General features: G+C 41.1%; 1 protein-coding gene across 7 annotated transcripts in view; it reads left to right on the forward strand.

The window, feature by feature from the left end:
* LOC145343735 (paired box protein Pax-6) overlaps positions 1-8,667 on the forward strand; it is a 32,078-nt gene extending 23,411 nt beyond the window's left edge. For 5 of the 7 annotated variants that reach the window (XM_080189989.1, XM_080189990.1, XM_080189991.1 and 2 more), the window contains 6 exons: positions 1,950-2,108; positions 2,713-2,795; positions 5,021-5,171; positions 6,973-7,088; positions 7,188-7,338; positions 8,131-8,667. In XM_080189989.1, coding sequence (XP_080046115.1) covers positions 1,950-2,108; positions 2,713-2,795; positions 5,021-5,171; positions 6,973-7,088; positions 7,188-7,338; positions 8,131-8,216 — 746 coding nt within the window. In that variant the 3' untranslated portion in view covers positions 8,217-8,667. The remainder of the gene's footprint in view (positions 1-1,949; positions 2,109-2,712; positions 2,796-5,020; positions 5,172-6,972; positions 7,089-7,187; positions 7,339-8,130) is intronic. The other 2 variants (XM_080189992.1, XM_080189988.1) reach the window with 1 other exon arrangement.
* The last annotated feature ends 12,393 nt before the right edge of the window (positions 8,668-21,060 follow it).

The following is a 21,060-nucleotide window of genomic DNA, read 5'->3' on the forward strand; positions in this document are numbered from 1 at the left end:
TGTGCGCCTGAAAGGCTATTCAAGTGTTGGCGGCCACTGCAATAGACATGAAAAAAAACGCCCATATGGTGATTAGAAAGATGGACAAAAATCTCCATTTTAAGGGAAATTCCTTAATCTTCAGTGTGGTACAATACAGCTGACAAACAGATTTCTATAAATTCCGAGGGAGCCACGTTTTAAATACAGGCAGAGAAGAGCTAGATCACATCGATCAACTCAACATTCTGGAGGAAGAACAAAACGGGTGTGGGGTGGGTGGGGGTGGAATATCGTAAACTATTGATCCGAAAGATACACGATACAATCATTCTCATTGGGTTACCACCGCGCTTAAGGGGATTCGACCCACCACGAATCAGATGAAAATTGCTATCTCATAAACCTGGCAAAAATATCACAGCTGCAATGTTGACGGAGGTTTACAGGACTGTGCTTGCATTGTTGCAAAAGAGTTTGATAATGTGGAGTTGTATGCTGACAGTCAAGACTTCTTTCAGACTTGATCAGCTGTTTGCCCACTCGTTGCCCCGTGGTAGCGGGACCTGGCATCTGGAGAATGGGGCCTTCCTCGGCAAACCGGGCATCAGCTCTGAATTTATTACAGCACTCGTCACAAATTCTGTTCCTTTTTTTAAATACTTGTGCATCACAAGTAGTGAGCAGCGGTTTCTTCTAAATATAAGAAAATTATAGGCTGTTATTACTGATGATATAATTGCACCCGTGCATAGCAACTAGGGGCCAAGATTATGAGCTTTCATTACAACATTCTGGTAAAATCAACGAATGGAGAAATTCTGGAGTTCGAACTTCTGGAATGTACAGTCTAGAAAGTTAGCAAGTCAAACTTTCGATGCCAATAGCAGAGCAATCCCTAGGAATAACTAGGAATGAAGAGGAACCTCTAAGCTCACGTTTCCACTATGGAGGCACTTTCAGGTCGTTGCTTGCATAGTATCTGAACAGGGCAATGGTCAGGCTGGACTTAGACTGGTTACCCCTCCCCCATTGAGAGCAACCGTTTAAAGGTTATTATCAGTGATAGAAGTAGGCTTACTTTAACTCTGCAATGAAGTTACTGTGAAAATCCCCTAGTCGCCACACTTCGGCACCTGTTCGGGCACAGTGAAGGAGAATTTAGCATGACCAATACACCTAACCAAAGGGCCTCAACACCAATGCTTACTGCAATGCAGACTAGCTTCCTCCCAACATCCACTAGGACCCTATGCCAAATTTAGTAAGTTGTTAGAGGTTCCAAAATGGCTTGGCTATTTTTAAAGGGCGGCTTTGCACTGAATGTGCGCCCGTGCCAAACGAAGTGGTGTGAATCTATCTGCTTCAAGTGGTTTCACACCTGGCTCCAGTGACAGTGCCAGGCTTGCAAACCGGTGCCCAAGGAACGTGGCGCACTCCTTATGGAGGCTTGACGTTTCATTATCCCTTTCCCCATCTATCAGCTTCAGGTCACTTTTATTGAAGAAAATTCAATCAGTGGTTTCTTCTTTGGTTACTTGCAAATGGCGTAGAATATATGGCATGTCACTCGGCCCATATAGACTATGCTAACAGAGAGAATGGTTTGTGTTGGGGGGAGGGGTTGGATTATCATCATGAAATGCAATTAAAAGTAACAAGATCAGTTAATGGGGATGAAATATTTCAATAAATTCAAACAATTTGATCTTTTTGAACATGTAATAGTGGACACAAGACCACAGGAGAGATTGGGCCATTAAATTAGGGTTGCATTTTGAACAGACTATTCAGTGATAGTTTGTCTTACATCATTTGAGAAACTCGAGCACATTTATGAATGAATAGTCTACTTGTGCCCTGATTTATTATTGGGGCTAAGATTCCCATTGACCACATGCCTTAGTTAGTCCCTAAAGGAAGCCGAGAGCCTTTTTAATGTGTTGCTACTTCCTCTGCCCATGCTCCAGATGGCTGCCAGCAACAGGAAGGAGGCGGCGAAAATACAAACTCCATCAACTCAAACAGCGACGATTCAGATGAAGCACAAATGAGACTCCAGCTCAAAAGGAAACTGCAGAGAAACAGAACATCTTTCACCCAGGAGCAGATCGAGGCCCTGGAGAAAGGTAAGGGTTCCAGAATAAAGAACAAAGCAGCACAGGAACAGGCCCTTTGGCCCACCAAGCCTGCCCAGGTGAGGTTTCTATCCCTCTGTCCGCCCCCTCCCCCTCCGTCCCCGGTTTATGTGTCTATCAAGATACACCTCGACCGTTGCTACTGTGCCTGCTTCCACCACCTCCACTGGCAGTGCGTTCCAGGCACCCACCACTCTCTATGTAAAAAAATTTCCTCTAAACCTCTCCCCTAAACTTACCCTCCTCTCATCTTAAACCCGTGTCCTTTTGTAGTTGACTCTTCCACCCTGGGAAAAAGCCGCTGATTATCCACCCTTTGTACCCTCTCATAATTGTGTAGACTTCTATCAGGTCGCCCCTCAGCCTCCGTCTTTCCAGTCAAAACAATCCAAGTTTATCCAACCTCTCCTCATACCTAAAACCCTCCAGGCCAGGCAAAATCCTGGAAGACAGGGCAAGGAAGGAAGAGTGAATGAGAGTGCAGGACAAGAGGGCGAGAATAGGTATACCAGCCTGAACCAGATTGAGAGAAGTGCGACTTCGGCTCTTGGAGACTTCAATTTCGTACCAACCGACAAAGAATTTTCTCTTCCAGAATTCGAAAGAACTCATTATCCCGACGTGTTTGCCAGAGAACGATTAGCGGCCAAAATAGATCTCCCTGAAGCTAGGATACAGGTAAACCATCTTTCTGAATGTGACTCAACCAGTTAATCTGACAATATTGCAAAAAAAACACTTGAAGCTCTTTGGGATGTTTCCAACGCATGGTAAGCGAGATAACTTCAAGACTTTATTTGCTAGTTCCTTTACTCTGAGACTTCAATAACTTTTGAACTGCGGTGATTTGCACAAAGAAATGGACTTTCCATCGACTTGAGCCAGAATATAGGATGCGAATTTCTACCCTACACTGTGCAAGGCTGGAGTGCCTATTAACTGTATTCCACAGGCAGAAATCCAACCTCAAATTTGTTAACATCCTACTTTTTTAAAAGCTCGTTTTCAAGCACTTAACCACAGCTTTCTCAATAGCCTTTCCGTTTAGTTGTGCAGGCGCAGTTGGTAGCGCTCTCGCTTCCACACAAAACAAACTTGCATTTCTACAGATAACACCTTCCATGATCACAAAACGTTCCCAAAGCACTTTAGAGCCAATCTTAGTACTTTTGAAGTCGGTCATTGTTATAATGTTGGAAACGCGGCAGCCAATTGCACACAACAAGCGCTGGCAGACAGCAGTGAGATAATGACCAGATCGCCTAGTTTTCTAATGTTGGGTGCAGGAGAAATCCTGGCCAGGGCACTGGGGCTAACTCCACTCATCTTCTTCCAAGTAGTGTCATGGGATGTTTTGTCCACCTTAGAAAGGAGTCTGGCCTCTTTAACATCTCATTTGAAAGCCTCCTCATTTGTACACTCCCTGGAGTGCTCAGTCTCTGGAGCGGTACTTGAATCTATAACTTCGAGAGTATTACAGATTACCCTTAAAGAGTTGAGTCACTCGGAGACTCAAATCCTCCACAAGTGACTTGAGCTCAAACGTTAGGCTCACATTTCAGTGCAGTAGTGGTACTTCAAGGAGAAGGAGGGGAGTTTTGCCAGGTTTCCTGATCAATAATTATCCTCAAACAACATCACAAAAAAAAAATCTGGAGTTGCTCATATTGCTGTCTGTAGGACCTTGTGTGCGAATTGGTGTTTTGCAATGTAGCAGGGGCGATGGTGATGTTACGGTAATTTTATTAGACGAGTAATCTAGAGATCCAGGTTAACACTCCAGAGACAAGGATTCGCATCCCACCAAGGCGATGTGTGGAATTTAAATTCAATGAATGAACCTGGACTATAAAACTAGTCTCAAATTATGAAGTTATCGTTGATTGTTGAACAAGCCAATCTGGTTCACTAACCCGTTTAGGGAAGGAAATCTGTTGCCCTTACCTAGTCTGGCCTACATGTGACTCCAGACGCACAGAAGGGCCCTTTTAACTGCCCCCTGTCATAGTCCAGCAAGTTAGTTGGTTCAAGGGCAATTTGGGATGGGCATCAAATGCAGCATCACCCATGGCAACACTCAAGGTTGCATGGAGACACAGTGGTTAGCACTGGGACCTCACAATGCCAGGGATCCGGGTTAAGTTCTGGCCTTGGGTGACTGTCTGCCTAGAGTTTGCACATCTTCTCCATGTCTGCGTGGGTTTCCTCCGGGTGCTCCGGTTTTCTCCCACAGTCCGAAGATGTGCGGATTAAGTGGATTGGCCATGCTAAATTGCCCGTTAGTATCTCAACATGTGTAGTTTAAGGGGATCAGCAGGGTAAATACTTGGGGTTACAAGATCTAGGTAAAATGCTTTGTGGGAGAGCCGGTGTGGACTCGATGGGTCGAATGGCCCCTATAGGGATTATATGTCTCCTGAAAGAATAAGCAGTGTGTGCACTTAAAACCTTGGATCTGGCAGCTGAGGCTCAGTTGGTAGCATTCTGGCATGAGTCAAGGGGTTCAAGTCCTGAGCCAGGATCTGAGCCAAACTTTCCAGTACAGTGCTGCACTGTCGTAGGAACTGTCTTGTACGAGTCTTTTAAACTCAAACCCTTTGAGGGAAAATGCACCATTCCAAGAAGAGGAGACAGCTCTGTCTAATATTTACACCCAGACCAACAGCACAGAGTCACCATCAGTTTGCTGTGAGGCCGTGCGGTCTGGTCCAAGACAGCCCCTGCGACAGTGCGGCACTGCATTGGAAAGCGTAGCTCAGATCCTAGATCAGGATTTGACTCAGGCTCCGTTTTCTGCATTACAAAAGCAACTACAGAAAAGAACGAGGCAAATCTGTTATTTCCTTAAGTTTGACATTAACTCACCTCTCCGTCTCCCACCCACTCCAATTTTCCTTTTGCAGGTTTGGTTTTCCAACAGAAGAGCAAAGTGGAGGCGGGAAGAAAAGCTGAGGAATCAAAGACGACAAGCCAGCAACACCCCGAGCCATATCCCCATCAGCAGCAGTTTCAGCACCAGTGTTTATCAACCCATTCCGCAGCCCACCACTCCCGGTGAGGGCAACGCGCCGAGTTCTATCCCTGGCTTATTCCAGGCTGCACAACAGAAAAATGGTCAGAAATGCCTATGTGGGGGGGGGGGGGGGGGGCGCTGGGGGGGCGGGGGGGTTTACTGAAGCCGGCATATAATCAATCACAGAATTACAAAAAAAAATGCACTCATTAAGAGAGGAATGAGTTAAGAGAACAAGTAAGTTACACCATTTTCCCCTCAGATATATTGTCGCTAATGTTTTATTAATTGGCAAATCAACGCACGTTTAATAAGAAGGTTGAACGTTCGCCACGAACAGAATTATAATAAATTGAATACTCAGACTCGGTAATGATGATTTCCCGAGAACCGAAAAGTGCAGTGATTACAATAAGCGACCATGTTAAAATGTTATCTGCTTTTGCGGGCCATTTGTCCCCAGGCCCCCGAGGGCATCATAAGAATAGAAATATGTTCTGCCTGGAATTGAAAGTCTTAATTGGGTCAGGGCTAATAGGATGCATTCCTTCGCAGCCGGAGTTTTCCCAGTATGTTTTAACAGTGATTTAATGTAAGGACTATCCGATAAAAGAGGTAGTTCTATTTATTTATTTAAAATCAAGGTTAAAAATTGGCCTTAGTTGCCTCTGGGGAATTTAACCCTGTATCAAGCCGCGTAACGAGGACAGGGACAGATTATCAATATATATTGAATCATGTTACCCCTTTGAAATTCTGTGCAATTAACAAGGTGAAAGATGTTGCTGAAATCCGGCGGGCCGGAATTCTCCCATCTCGCCCGCTACTGGAATTTTAGCGGGCGGGTTGCGGACAATGCGAAAGCCCATTTGACAGTTTGGCGGGGATTTCCGACTTTTAGGCCAGCGCGGCCGGAGAATTCCGCAAATTATCAGAGAGTCATGAAGTCACCTCCGAAATCCCACTACCACCCCCGCCCCCCCCCCCCACCCCCTAACCTACACACAGACAACATAGTTTAATAGCTAAATCAGTTGGGTACTATAACACCAAGTTGCCCGGGTCAGACAAAGGCCTGGCTGTATTATTATTAATCAACGCTGATCCCCAATCCGGCTGGTCAGGAGATAGCAAGGCATCGTCAAAGTTCCCAATGTACGGTTGCAGCGTTGGGCGAGCATGGAGATGGACATTCAGACGGAGAGCAGGCCCTACGTTTAACCACAGAGAAAGGGCAGTGACCTGAACACGGATTGGGCAAAGGGAAATTATGGATCCAAATTTCAACATGTAGTTGATGGAAGCAGTCAGTGTGGCAGACCATACAGTCAGTATGGAACTCTTTCCTCTGGCAGGGATTAAACAAGCGGGTTTAAGGTTCGAGCAAGGCTCCTGAGGGGGTGATTTCACACAAAGGAAATTCAGAACTCACCCCTCGTAAAGCTCGAGGGGGTTATGGGGGGCGGTAATTAACAATGTTAAAAATGAAGTTGATCAATTGTTAGATCATTGCTGGGTGAGAGAATACAGCGAGCCGTGGGACAAAGGGGCGAGTAACAGGCCAGTTAATTGATTTAATTGAATGGCAGAACGGGTTCGAAGGGCCGAACGGCCACCCTTCTGTCGCTACGTTTGGCCACATTCATCAGGCAGAGACCCGATACAGAGACAACTGATGAGCAGGGGTGGCGGGGATGTCCAAATGACCAAACCACCCGTCCTCTTTAAGATAATGCTGGGTGAAATGTGTGAAATTAAATCGAATTCATGCGCTGGTTTGTCAGTCTAACGTCCTGTCCCACACTATTGCCTCTAACATAGTTTCGCTTCCTCTGTTTTCAGTGTCCTCTTTTGCCACAGGTGCAATGCTGGGTCGGGCAGACACATCCCTTACAAACACTTACAGCGCACTGCCACCGATGCCCAGTTTCAGCATGGCAAACAACCTGTCTATGCAAGTAAGTATGGAGCAGGGCAAACAGAATCAACAGCCATTAAATGCTTTCTCTGCGGCATGCACAAACGGATCTTGTGTTTTCCATTTGTTTTTCGAAAAGTCGCCGGTGTCCAGCCAAACGCCGTCTTACTCCTGTATGCTGCCCAACAGCCCGTCAGTTAATGGACGCAATTATGATACGTACACGCCGCCTCACATGCAGTCACATATGAACCCCCAATCCATGGGCACCTCGGGGGCCACATCCACAGGTAAGACCTTGAGGAGACCCACCGCAAATACTGTTAGACCAGCACTAGCCACATTTGAGTGGAGCACTTGCTCACCCTATTTCTCACCGAGTCAATCTCTGTTAAGAAGATTATTCGTATTAACTACTCATTTCGACCGTTTTAAAACCTCATTTTACCCTTTAATGAACATTTTTTGGGGGGGAAAAAACCACACGCGTTGATATTGAATCATCAATGGATATTAATAGATAACGTGCTCGGCGAGGCATTAAGTGGCAATTTGAATTTGGAGATTGCAAGATATGCCCTTTTCTGAACAAAGTGTGACAATCGGATCATCAGTTCTCAAAATGTACTTTGTGCGCATTTGAGATAAAACAGGAGTACATTTCTGGTGAAACGACAAGTCCAAATAAAACTGCAACCGCCCGAGTCAACTGTGAGCCCTGCTGCTTAAAAATAGCGACAGGGCTTTTAACACAAGTGCGGCAAACATTATTAACGATTCCCAAAGCCTCTGAGGACCGGAGCGCTCAAGTCATGCAAATAAACAAGTTATTATTATTTTTTGGAATTGTTTGGGGAATTGTCACTCACCGGCAATAAATAAAGACTTGTGTTTTTCTTCTGATTTTGTTTTTGTAGGGATTTCAAATTTATCTCGTTCAACAACATCATTGTTATTGATGTAAAATTAGATTTTACATAAATAACACAATCATTGCGTGCAAAATAAAATAAAAGTGGTAGGGTTAAGTTTTTTTTGTGCGTGCGTGTTTTTTTAATGCTGCTTTTGATTTGATTTCCCAGGACTAATTTCGCCTGGAGTATCTGTACCTGTTCAAGTGCCAGGAAGCGAACCGGACATGTCTCAGTACTGGCCCCGATTGCAGTAAAAAAAAGGGAGCGTGGATAGCGAGAGAGAGAGAGACTTTGGCGAGTCGGATGCCCAGCAGTATTTGTTTCTGAGAGGAGATTCTGAAGGTATACTTTGTTCTGGGACTGCGCCTGTTACACTCACTTTGAGAAGACCCAAGTGGACTTGTGTGGTGCCCGGCGTGAGAAGTCAATTGAACAAAACGTTCTTTTCCCCTTCCCCCACTGAAATTCTTCACTCGGTGTATTATTTGTAAATGGGCATTTCTATGTGTTTAAAGAACAACTAGGCTCGATGGATATTTGACACACGTTGGCCATGGGATGATTCACAAGACGTCATGGTCAACATAGGAGGCCACCTTGTTAGGCCAGTATCGAGTGCTTCTACCGCTGCGTTTCTAGATTTATGGACTTTTGATGTTACCAACTCGTACCATTACATTACACTAAATTTTATTTTGGGGGCGGGAGGGGGGAGGGGGTGGGGGTGGGGGAAGGGAAGCCAACTTAGTTGTGTATAAGCGAGCTGTATCTGTTTGGGTTCGCCCAAGGTCGTTGACAGATAAGTTTATGTGCAAAAGGTAACAGAACTTCAAGGAAGTGGACAATTTGGTAGATAAAGGTAGATTGTGTCATCGATATAATCCAATTTGTTATGTCCGAAATGTAAGTATTTGTCTTCCCTAGAAATCTCCCAGAATGATTTCTATAATAAAGTTAATTTCATTTATATTCACCCCGAATACGCTAGAGATGATTTATATCCACCCATGCATCATTATAGCCAACCAACTTTCTATTTTTCTTCGTTAACTCCGTGCAAGCTAATTGTTCTGATATTTGTATATAGGTAGCTGTCACGTTCAAACTTTTCTTTCGTGAAAGTAAAAACGTTTCATACAAAATTAAACTGGTTATCAAGAGTTTTAAAACATTAAGTGTTCCAGTTATGTTCGATTGCATATCAAAGCTTCAGTCAAGATATACCAAAGCATACTTTTCAGTTACTACCTGCCTGTTTTTTTTAAAAAAACACAGTATTGTGTTAATTTCTTCTGTCAATAAATTCAGAGGCAGTTAGTCTTTGGATTTATGGTGAACCAATCGCTTACTTTTTTTAAAAAGAAAAAAACTACCTTTACCTGTTTAATTTTTAAGTGGAAAAGTAAAATAAACGCTATGTTAATGGACGTATCATGGAGTTCTTAAAATGATCTTACATGTCAACGTTAGACTTTTAATCATTCATGGATGGGTGAGTTGATAAATGTAACTGGTGATATTCACGTTATAGATGCAGTAAGCATTTTTTTAAGTTCTGGCTTAAACACTGTATTTTTTGTTGTTTACACAGAATACGGCTACTAGCAGAAACAAAAAAACTTGTAAAAATGTACATATTTTGTACAAGTATTAAAATGTCGATGAAGGGTGACACCCCTAAATTATCATTTACGAATAATGTCGTTCTTTACGCACTAGCTAAAGCCATCCAATTCTTTCAGCTTGAGCTGGAGCCTCCCTGGCTGCTGCTTCACGACCCCACGTAACATTGGATAGAAACAGAACCGAGTTATTTAAACGAAGGAAAACAGGCGGAGCATGTGTAAAAAAACATCAAACTTTGAAACAATGTTTTCCCTTCGCTTCCTTTATTTAAGCGTTAAGATTATTTATTAGTGTCACAAGTAGGCTTACATTAACACTGCAGTGAAGTTACTGTGAAAGAATGTTCCTGTAAAGAATGAACCGTACCTCCAAAGGAGAGGGCTGGATAATATTAATCCTCAGTCAAGTTAACCCTAGTGTTGTTTCCAAAGTTGCAAAGATTCCGCGAAAAAGCCTTTGGAGCTAAGTCAGCTGAAATCTTCCAATCTGAGATCAATAGATTCTTGTTAGGTAAGGGCATTAAGCAAAGATTTAATTAAGATACAGATCCGCCATGATCTAATTGAATGGAGGAACACTCCCGAGGGGCCGAATGGCCTATCCCTGTCCCAGAAATAAGGAATCAATGCTCATTGGTGTCGAGTAAATTTTAAGAAATTATCAGGGAAATCTTTACACCTAATAATTGATATGTTTATTTAACATCATTTATTCAGCAAAATAATGAGTGAAGTTGTTGGGGTTATTACAAATTAAGGTACAATTCTACCTTTATGTTTTTACGCATCCAAAGCAGTTTATAGGTTGTGTGGAGTCCTCGGTGTAATCCAGTGGTGCTGTTTCTGAGGCGTGCTAAAACTAAGTGACATGAAACCCCATCCAAGGGAGCATGTTGCACCGATTTGAGTTGTATCAGGCGCAGTATAACTCCAATCAGTGCAAATTAAATTCCAAAAGTGTTCAAGTGTGGACAACCTGAGAACTTTGTCAACTTTTAATAGAACGGCCTCTTTAATCTTAGGACAAATTGGACTTAGATAAAGCTTGCTTCGCCAAGGATTCGCATAGAATCACTGAATCCCTACAATGCAGAAGGAAGTAGTTCGGCCCTGCGAGTCCACACGGACACTCCGTCAATCTTACCCGGGGCCTCCCACCCAACCTATCCCCGTAACCTGACGCATTTACCCCGCGAATCCCATTAACCTGAACATTTTGGGGTACTAAGGGGCAATTTAGCATGGCCAATCGACCTAACCTGTACATCTTTAGATCCTCCTGGAAACCTTCCTGCGCTTAAATTCCAAATTAGTACAGTCCGGCCAAGGCATATTCACTTACACAGTTTCTATTCCACAACCGAGCTCTCATTAATTGGGTCAAATCACAAAAAAAGGGGGAAAAAATCCCGAGTTGTTCACAAATCTAATATTTCCTATCTTATAGGTGGTGTTAGGCTTGAACAAGTTTCCGTGTTTACCTGAAAAAAAAATTAAAATATTGTGGAAAATGGAAACCTGAAATGAAACCAAAAGATGTTGGAAGCTGGTCAGGCCAAGTGTGTGATGAAAGTGCGTTACCCTTTCACAAAGATCACTCACTGAACCATTAACTTGTTTCTGTTGCAACAGATGCTGTCGACCTGACCATCTCTGGCTTTTCTTCCTTCATTTCCACCTTTAATAAGTTTCATTCTTCTTTGAACAGTAAGTTCTCCGGGAGGAGGCAGCATAGTCGATGTAGGCTTGGAGGGCTGAAGGGTCTGTTCCTGTACTGTAATGTTCTTTGTTCTTCGCACCGTTCTGTGGCCCGCTTTCGACCAGATTAAACTCAGTTTATTCAACAGGGCATCTAAAAATCCATAGTATCTCTTAAGTACTAATTCTTAGAATGGCTGCAATGCAGAAGGAGGCCATTCAACCCATCGAGTCTGCCCCGACCACAATCCCACCCAGGCCCTTTTCCCGTAACCCCACGTATTTACAATGCTAATTCCCTGGCAGTAAGGGTCAATTTAGCATGGCCAATCAACCTAACCCGCACATCTTTGGGCTGTGAGGCAATAGTGCTAACCACCGTTTCACCCCATTGAAAACACTACTCGTATAACTGCTAGTTACCATTTTGCTTCCCTTCTGAAAAAAAGTTAGTTCATGTTGATGAATATTGGTGTAGTCGATATGTTGGCTTCTCGGAATGCATTGACAGAAGCATGAAGCAGTTTCAAAATTCACAGATGACTTAATGGATTCCAGACGGAATAGGATTTCTTGGAGGAGGGATTTTAGCTGTTAGATTAGGTCTTGCAATTTAAAAGTCACACTTTGTGAGGCCACTTAATCTTCAATCATGCCTGCTCTTCACTCGCGAGTACGCTCTTCATTTATTGATACCACACAGGAAGTACAGATGTAGACGCTGGGAAACTGGGGCGCAGAAATGCTTCCAGTTTCGTGTGAAGGCGAAACACGTAAGAGTGTACACAGCGGTGAAGGGATCAATGCACTAAAAGCAAGCCCTTCACTTTCACTTCCAGTTAGGGGTAAAATTTTAACGAGTGCAAATTGTATTTCAGAAACCTCAGTGTTGGTGGATGGAGCTCTTGTTAGCTTTTTATGATCCCGTTTTAAATTCGGAAAAGGGTAGATATTCCACTCACGCACCGTTTAAAAAAAATCTCAGTGCTCTGCTCCGCCTTGGAGCGGAATAATTGTTGAATGTTCCTTACAAGCAGTAACTGCTTTCGATATAAAAATAAAAGACTTGAATTTACATAGCACCCCCAAAGCGCTTTACAGCCAACGAAACACTTGTGAAGTGTCGTCCCACAGTAAGGAATCCAGAAGTAGCAATAAGATAAAGGCCAGGTCACCTTCTCTAGGGACGTTGGTTGAGGAATAACTATTACTAAGGGCGCTTGGAGGGAATTTCTTGCTAACTAGATTTAAGGCACATTGCATGTGATGAACTTCGCATCTTATTAATAAAGAAAGAACGAAAACTGACAGTCACTGGATCAAAACAGCTGAAATACTAAGTTATTTCGAAGTTGAAGTAAAGAACACAGACACAGGTGGATTTTGGAGAGAGATAAGCAGACAAACAAACAGAAAGAAAGAGCACTTCAGACATTACAAACAGTGGTCTCATTATCAAAGTCTTCGGCAAGGCAAAACTTGGGACGTGTGAGGTACTATCTGAAAGATAAAGAGACGATTAGATATGTTCTTGATAACATTAAAAATGCGCACTACAGGCATCGATATTCAGACGAAGGGAGATTAAATTAGCTCCATATTCTCCAACACCTCAGCATAAGCTGTTAAAAAGGCAAATTTTAATTATTAAGCAATGTTCATTCTTTAAATTCACAGCACATTTCCGTACAACATTTGGGAATTATGATTCTGAATGGACTGTACTAAAATGATATAAATAACATTTGGAACAAAGGATTTCAAACAAAATGTGAGATTGATATTCACAGTACGATGCAAAAAACTTGGCAAATATGCATTACAACTGGAATGAAGGAAGAAATACCCTTTAACTTAGATATTTGGTTTAATGCTATTGTTCCTGCTGTTGGCTACATTTATTATGCTAATAAACTTTCAGAATGTTATCCAACCATATGCTAATATTGTATTACTCTAAGGATTGATGTGTGGGCAGTAGACTTGAATTGTACTTTAGGATAAACCCTTTATGTCATTAGAGCACGTTTTAAACAATATGGAACTCAGGTTCCAATAGCTATTTTCCATAATGCTGCCGTTATATTGATTGGTAAAAATGAGAGACAATTATCGTAATTGGATGATGTTGAAATTTAGTTCATTTGATATCCATAATAGCAAGCTTTGTCCAACTGTTCCCAGTATTTGCATAGTCCCCACACATATTTAAGAATATAGACCAATGTGCACGGAGAGAAGGTGCAAGAAATGCTTAACAGAAGGCAACATATGTTAAACCCATGGAATTGTTCATGGGAGCTAAAACCAAGGGTAGTCTTCAGGAGATGATGTAGAGATGTCGGCGTTGGACTGGGGTAAACACAGTAAGAAGTCTCACAACACCAGGTTAAAGTCCAACCAGTTTATTTGATAGTAATCCCACAAGCTTTCAGAAACACTGTTCCTTCATCAGGTGTGTGGAAGGTTCTGATCAGAGAAGGGCACATAAAGTCACACACAGTTTACAGAATACTGATTAGAATGCAAGTCTTGCTTAGCTGTGTAGTTCTGAAGATCTGGAAATGCTTCCCTGCACCTCTCCTTGTCTCCACATTCCTTTCTTTAAAACGTTCTTAACAGCTATGTCTTTGGCCAAAATCATGGTCACAACCCTAATATCACTTTATATGGCTCGGTGTCACATTCTGGTTGATAATACTCCTATATAGAACATTGGGACATTTATACAATGTTCAAAGGGTTGGATGAGCATAAATTTTCATTACTATACTTTGAAGGTGCTGCTGTGATGTTATAGTCTTAAATTTCTTAGTTCCAAAAATATAGTTAATCCCTGATACTTGGAGATGGTTTTGTAATTATTAATCAAAATGGGACAGCTTAGCAACATTGTCTGAAATGTTTACAGAGATGCTGAAGAATAGGTGAGTTGGACGATCATGTAAAATGACTAAAAAAATGTAAAATTCTGTGACTATTTAAAGTCCTTTTTCTGAAACATATTTTAAAACATCATTGACAATCCAAACGTCAAAACATAGCTGGTAAAATATCTTCACACAGAATGTTCTGACAATATAGAATTATGGAATACATTCTGGCTCATAACTTCATAGGTGTACAATCCATTAATGTTCCTGAAACTGAACTAGACGCTCACTTCATAATTAAGTGTTACAAAGAATGGAAGTTTTGAAATCAAAAACATTCCAAGAAAGCATTGATTCAATAACAATATTGTTTATTCCTGTTCTTCTGTCCAAATATAATTAAATTTTCTCACTATCACCCGGGTTCTACTAATGTGAAGATTCAGCTATTTGGCAAAGTTTAAGGTAGCAGTGATATACTTTGAGGTGATGCATGTAACCCTGCTTCTTGATAAGAAGTGGATACCTTTTCCGTAATAGCAAGTTACTAGGGGCAACACAATGGCACAATGGTTAGCACTCCTGTCTGTCAACACTTGGGACCCAGGTTCGATTCCTAGCCTAGGTCACTGTCTGTGCTATCACATCCTCCCCTTGTCAGTGTGGGTTTCCTCTGGGTGCTCCAATTTCCTCCCAGCATCTGAAGGATGTGCTGGCTAGGTGCATTGGCCATGCTAAATTCTCCCTCAGTGTGTCCAAATGGACACCAGAATGTGGCAACCATGGGATTTTCACAGTGTCATTCATTGCAGTGTTAATGTAAGCCCACTTGTGCCACTAATACTTAAACTGGAGTGCCATGGTTTTAAAAAATGCCAGTGATCATTTCTAGGTAAGTTTCATCAAGCCATTAAAAAAAATCTTTGGTAACCATTTTTATTCCTCTTCATCTTCTCAAAAACTCCTATAATTCAACTGAATGATATTCAAACTTAAGCACCTTAATCTTCTTTCAAACTCATTTCAGGCAATTGAATTCATATCGTATAAACCCACTGCCAACCAAATTTTTAAAGATAATTTATCTAGAAAGAAGTCTGCAAAATGTTAAGTGCCAAAATTATTACTCTAATATACTAATGTTAGCTATTATTTTTATTTCAATGTGAGAGTTTAGGACGGCAGGATTAATGTAGGATTAATGTAGCACAGAGCCAGGAAAAACACAATAGGCCACATGGCCTCAGTTGATGTAAATTTAACAATTGTAGAATTTTATTACACCTTGTTATGAGCTTCAAGGCTAGTTTTGCACTCTTGTTAGAAATTATTAACATTTAAAGAGAAATCAAAACATCTAGTCATTAAGTGAAAAAACTACACAACAAGATTTTGTTTTTTAAACTGAAAAATGTTATACTATATATAAAAAAATGAACAAAGCAAGCACAATTGACTTAATATTACAGTTTATAACTACTTATGTTATGAATTCAGTTCTATCTTTTATTTCCCCCAAGAGTTCCCATATATATTCCAAGAGTGTAGAAGGTTCATTCATTTCTTTATGGACTATCCCATAAGGTAAGCCACGGCCCTTCAGAATTCACTTTGATTCTTCTCAATATTCCAGCTATTCTCTGACCTTATATTTTATGGGGATCCTTCTATTAGTTTAGGATAAGTGACCCTTCAACTTTTACTGAATACCTCATGAATTGGAATGCCTCGACCCTTTGGTCAGTTTACCAGCAGATGCTCTAGTGTCTTCTTACAGTTTCCAAGCTGACTGCTTTTCCCCACAAGTCTCTATGAGGCTCACTGTAGATTTTGACTTCTAGCTGCAAACTAGGGAAATCATCAGTCTACTTTCTTCCTCAAGAAATCCAAACTGAGATTGAGCTCCACTCATATTTCACATGGTGAATGAGAAAGTTAATATTTTCTCTGCTTAATGTGCAAATCCAACTAACAATCATCTCCTGTTGGCTCTCACAATCCAGTAAGATGCAGCCTGCAGCAAAAAAACACAGCTTTTGCTGAGAAAACACCCAGATAATCTAATAAAGCAGAATCATAGCTTCATTAAAGGAAAACAATCTTTGATTAATTTATTAGTAGAGGTTTTCAAGGAAGTTTCAACCAGAGTGGACAGAGAGGAACCAATAGTTGTGTTATATTTGGACTTTCAGAAGGCACACAACAAGGTACCTGACAAAAGGTTAAGTCATAAGATATGAGCTTATGGTGTTGGAGGTAGTATTTTATCATGCATAGAGATATGGTTAATTGGCAGAAAATGGCAATGGGGACAAGGGGATCTTTTTCAGGTTGGTGACCTGTATCCAATGGGGCTCCACAGTATAAGTTCTGAAACTACAATTGTTTACAACAGATATGAATGACTTGGAAGAAGGAAGTGAATATACTATAGACAATTTACAGATGGAACAGAAATAGTTGGAAAGACAACTTGTAAGAGGGACACAAGCAGCTTATAAAGAGATATTGATAGGTTAAGTAACTGGATAAAACAATCTGCAAATGGAATATAATGTGTGAAAATGTGAAATTGTTCATTTTGGAAGGAAGAACAAAAGATCTAAGTATTATTTAAATGGAGAAAAGCTTCAGCAAGCTGCAACACAAAGGCACTTGGGCATATGTGCATGGAACACAGAAAGCTAGCACATAGATAAAGCAGGTAATCAGGAAGGCTAATGGAATGTTAGCTCTTATTTCAAGAGGATTGGGGTATAAAAATAGGGAAGTCTTACTGCAACTGTACAAGATACTGGTGAGACCACATCTAGCGTGCTGTGAGCTATTTTGATCCCCTTATTTAAGTAAATATATTATTTATTTGGAGGCAGTTTGGAGAAGATTCACTAGGATAATGTCCATAGTGGAGGAATTGTCTTATGAGGAAGATTAAGCAGGTTTGGACTCTATTCATTGGGATTTAGGAGAATGAGAGATGATCTCAGTGAAATATTTAGGATTCTTAAGGGTCTTGACAGGGTAAATACTGAGAGGATGTTAACTCACATGGGAGGGTCTAGGACCACACGGTGTAGTCTCAGAATAATGGGGTGCCTATTTAAGACTGAGATAAGGAGAATTTCTTCTCTCAAATGATTATGAATCTTTGGAACTCCTTGCCACAGAGAGCTGTGGGGTCTGAGTGCTTGTGTGTATTTAAAATTGAGGTAGAATTTTGATCAATAAAGGAATCAAGGGTTACGAGGGAAGGGTAGGAAAGTGGACTTGAGGAATGATGGATCAACCATGATCTTATTGAATGGAGGAGCAGGCTTGCGGGGCTAGACGGCTTACTCCTGGTCCTATTTCTTATGGTCTTATAACTTAAAAAAAGTTCTTCCCCATAGCCTATTTCTATGACAATGCAACATGTTTTGGGATGGTCCCAAATTAGTGTGGGTCAATAGAACCCAAAATGTAACTTCAATTCCTGTCATACATTTGGGTTTTTAGAATGCTTGATCAAAAACAAATTACAAAAGATAATGCAATTTCCTAGCTTGTGATTATCAAGGAACATATGTTGATCTTTATAACATTAGGTTAAAGATCTTGATTAAGAGTTTCTACTTTATGTTTTGAGTAGTGTGTGCATCTCATTTCATAGGAAGGCAAACTTGCAGAAGGATAGCTGCAAGGCACAGGAACTGTATGACAAAGTGACGCAGTGATATTCTCCAGACAACCATTGTTTACTTTTAACATCACATTAGCTCTAGAGATTGGGTGAAGAGATTTGTTATTGCCGTTCTTGGGAAATTAAGAAGGGAGAATATTAAATCAAGACAGGTTAAATCTTTAAATGTTCACAAGTAGGAAAGAGTTACTTTATGAAGGGGCAGGTAGCTGCTATTTCTTTTCAATTAAATGATAATTATTTTTACAAATAGAAGAAGAAAATAGTTAAAATGCACAATATGTTGAGACTGGGATCAATTGAAAATTTCACAGATGTGATTGATAGACACTGGTATTGAGGGGTTACAGAACTAAAATGGGTTGGTGGAGTTAAGATTCAGATCAGCCACAATCCAATTGAGGGGTGGAGCTGGCTTGAAGGGCTGACTGGGTTACTGCTGTTCTCATGTTGGTAAGCATCTGAAAAACACATAGGTAAGATTTCACGTGCAACAATAAAAGTTTCATCCTTTCCATGATTCTAGTTTTTAAGATTACATTATCACAGATACACTATGAAACAAGATGAATCCATTCCTTATTGGATTGATTGGCAAGAGTTTCAAAACATGAATTTTGTTCTTAGTTAATTAGTTTAACAGCAGATCAAATCCAGTGCAGTTCACCCATGCACCTTCACTTAGATTACTTTAAAGTTACTGATACTTATTTGCTGTGTATTATTTACAAAACATCCCTATCAGCGGATAATTTTACACTGCTGTATACGTGATAGGTTTCATCTGAAATAATCTGACTAATCTTTTGTTGAAACAATTAGAATGTCAAGCAAAATGTTTGCTGGCTGTTCCAGAGTAGATTGATTCTAAATACAGAATCCATTATTTGGCAACAGACAACTAGAAATATCTGATTGAAATATTAGTAGCAAAATGTAGAAAGACTTGCTTTTGCAAAGGGGAAATCATGCTTGACGAATCTATTGGAATTCTTTGAGGATGTATCTAGTAGAGGTGATCAAGGAAAACTTGTGGTTTATTTAGACTTCCTGAAGGCTTTTGACAAAGTCTCACATAGCAAACTACGATGTAAAGTTAAAGCACATCGGATTGCAGGTAGCATCTTGAGATGGATAGAAAACTGGTTAGCAGATAAGAAGCAAAGAGTTGGCATAAATGGGTATTTTCTGATTGGCAGGGGGGTACCACAGGGATCTGTGCTAGGACCTGAACTGTTCACATTATATATTAATGATTTGGAAGAGGGAACCAAGTATATTACCTCCAAATTTGTAGATGACACAAAGTTGTGTGGGAGGGAGAACTGTGAGGAGGATCAGCATGATTTTGACAGGCTGAGTGAGTGGGTATATGCATGGCAGATGCAACATGATGTGGACAATTGTGAGGTTATCAGCTTCCGTAGCATTAAAAGGAAGGCAGATTATTATTTAACTGGGCGTAAATTGAGAGAGGTGGATACTCAGCAAGACCTTGATGTCCTTGTGCACCAGTCACTGAATGTAAGTGCACAGGCACAGCAGGCAGTAAAGAAGGCAAATGGTATGTTGGCCTTCAAAGCAAGAGGATCTGAGTATCTGAATAGGCATGTTTTACTGCAATTGTACAGGGCATTGGTGATGCCACACCTGGAGTATTGTGTGCAATTCCGGTGTCCTTATCGGAGGAAAGATGTCCTTGCTGTAGTGTGTAACAACGGTTTGGAAGATCTGTCATATGAACAGAGACTAAGTCAGTTAGGATTATGTTTATTGCAGTTTAGTAGAATGAGAGGGGATCTCATAGAAACTTATAAAATTCCAACAGGATAAATTCAGAAATAATGTTCCTGATAGTGGAAGAGTCCAGAACTAGGCAGTTTGAGGATAAGGGGTAAATCTTTTAAGGCTGAGATGAGGAGAAATTTGTTCACCCAGTGGGTGGTGAATGTATGGAATTCATTACCACAGAAAGTAGATCAGCCAAAATATTGTGTGATTTTTTAAGAAGAAATTAGGATTAGGGATCAAGGAATACTGGGGGGAGAGGGGGGTGGGTTGGTGGAGAGGCAGGTGAAGATATTGAATTTGATGATCAGCCATGATCAAAATAAAGGACAGAGCAGGTTCAAAGTGCTGAATGCCTCCTCATCCTTATATATTCTATATTTCTATGTTTTTATGGCACTTTTCAGGATCACTGGCAAAAGTGCTTTACTGATGAAGTACTTTTGGAAATATGGTCACTGTTGTAATGTAGAATCAATGGTAGCCAATTTACACTCAGTGAGCCTCCACAAGCAACAATGTGAAAATGACCAAGCACCTGTTTTCTGTGATGTCAGTTGAGGGATAAGAAAGACCAGGACACTAGATAACTCCCTTGCCCTTTTTGAAAAGGTGCCTTGAGATCTTTTATGTCTACCCTTGGTTTTACATTTCATCGGAAAAACAGACACTCCAACACTAATTTTTTTTGCCCTGGAGTGGGACTTGAACCCACAGCCATGTGAATCAAAGGTGCTATCAACTGAGCCACAGCTAAAACACATCAACCATCATTGAGAAATGTCCCATTTTACTCCTGCAGACTAGACACAAAGAAAAATTCATCATTCAACAATGTTATTAGGAATGGGCAATAAATGCTGGCCTAACCAGCGATGCTCACATCCTTTCAATTAATAAACACAAAACATAAGAACATAAGAACATAAGAAATAGGAGCAGGAGTAGGCCATCTAGCCCTTCGAGCCTGCCCCGCCATTCAATAAGATCATGGCTGATCTGTCGTGGTTCAGTTCCACTTTCCCGCCCTCTCCCCATAACCCTTAATCCCTTCTCTTATCAAAAACCCATCAACCCGCTTCTTAAAAATATTTAGCGAGGCAGCCTCCACCACTTCAACGGGCAGAGAATTCCAGAGATTCACCACCCTTTGAGTGAAGAAGTTCCTCCTCAACTCCGTTCTAAACCGCCTCCCCTTTATCTTGAGGCTGTGCCCCCTAGTCCTACTGTCTTTTTTGAGCGGGAAGAGTCTCTCCACCTCTATCCTATCCATCCCATTCATCATCTTATACGTCTCAATGAGATCTCCCCTCATTCTTCTAAACTCTAACGAGTACAAGCCTAGTTTATTCAGCCTCTCCTCATAGCTCAATCCCCTCAACTCCGGTATCAGCCTAGTAAACCTCCTCTGCACTCCCTCCAGGGCCAAAATATC

This window comes from Carcharhinus amblyrhynchos, chromosome 6, assembly GCF_965287045.1.
Source record: "Carcharhinus amblyrhynchos chromosome 6, sCarAmb.v2.hapA, whole genome shotgun sequence".
NCBI classification, from domain to species: domain Eukaryota; kingdom Metazoa; phylum Chordata; class Chondrichthyes; order Carcharhiniformes; family Carcharhinidae; genus Carcharhinus; species Carcharhinus amblyrhynchos.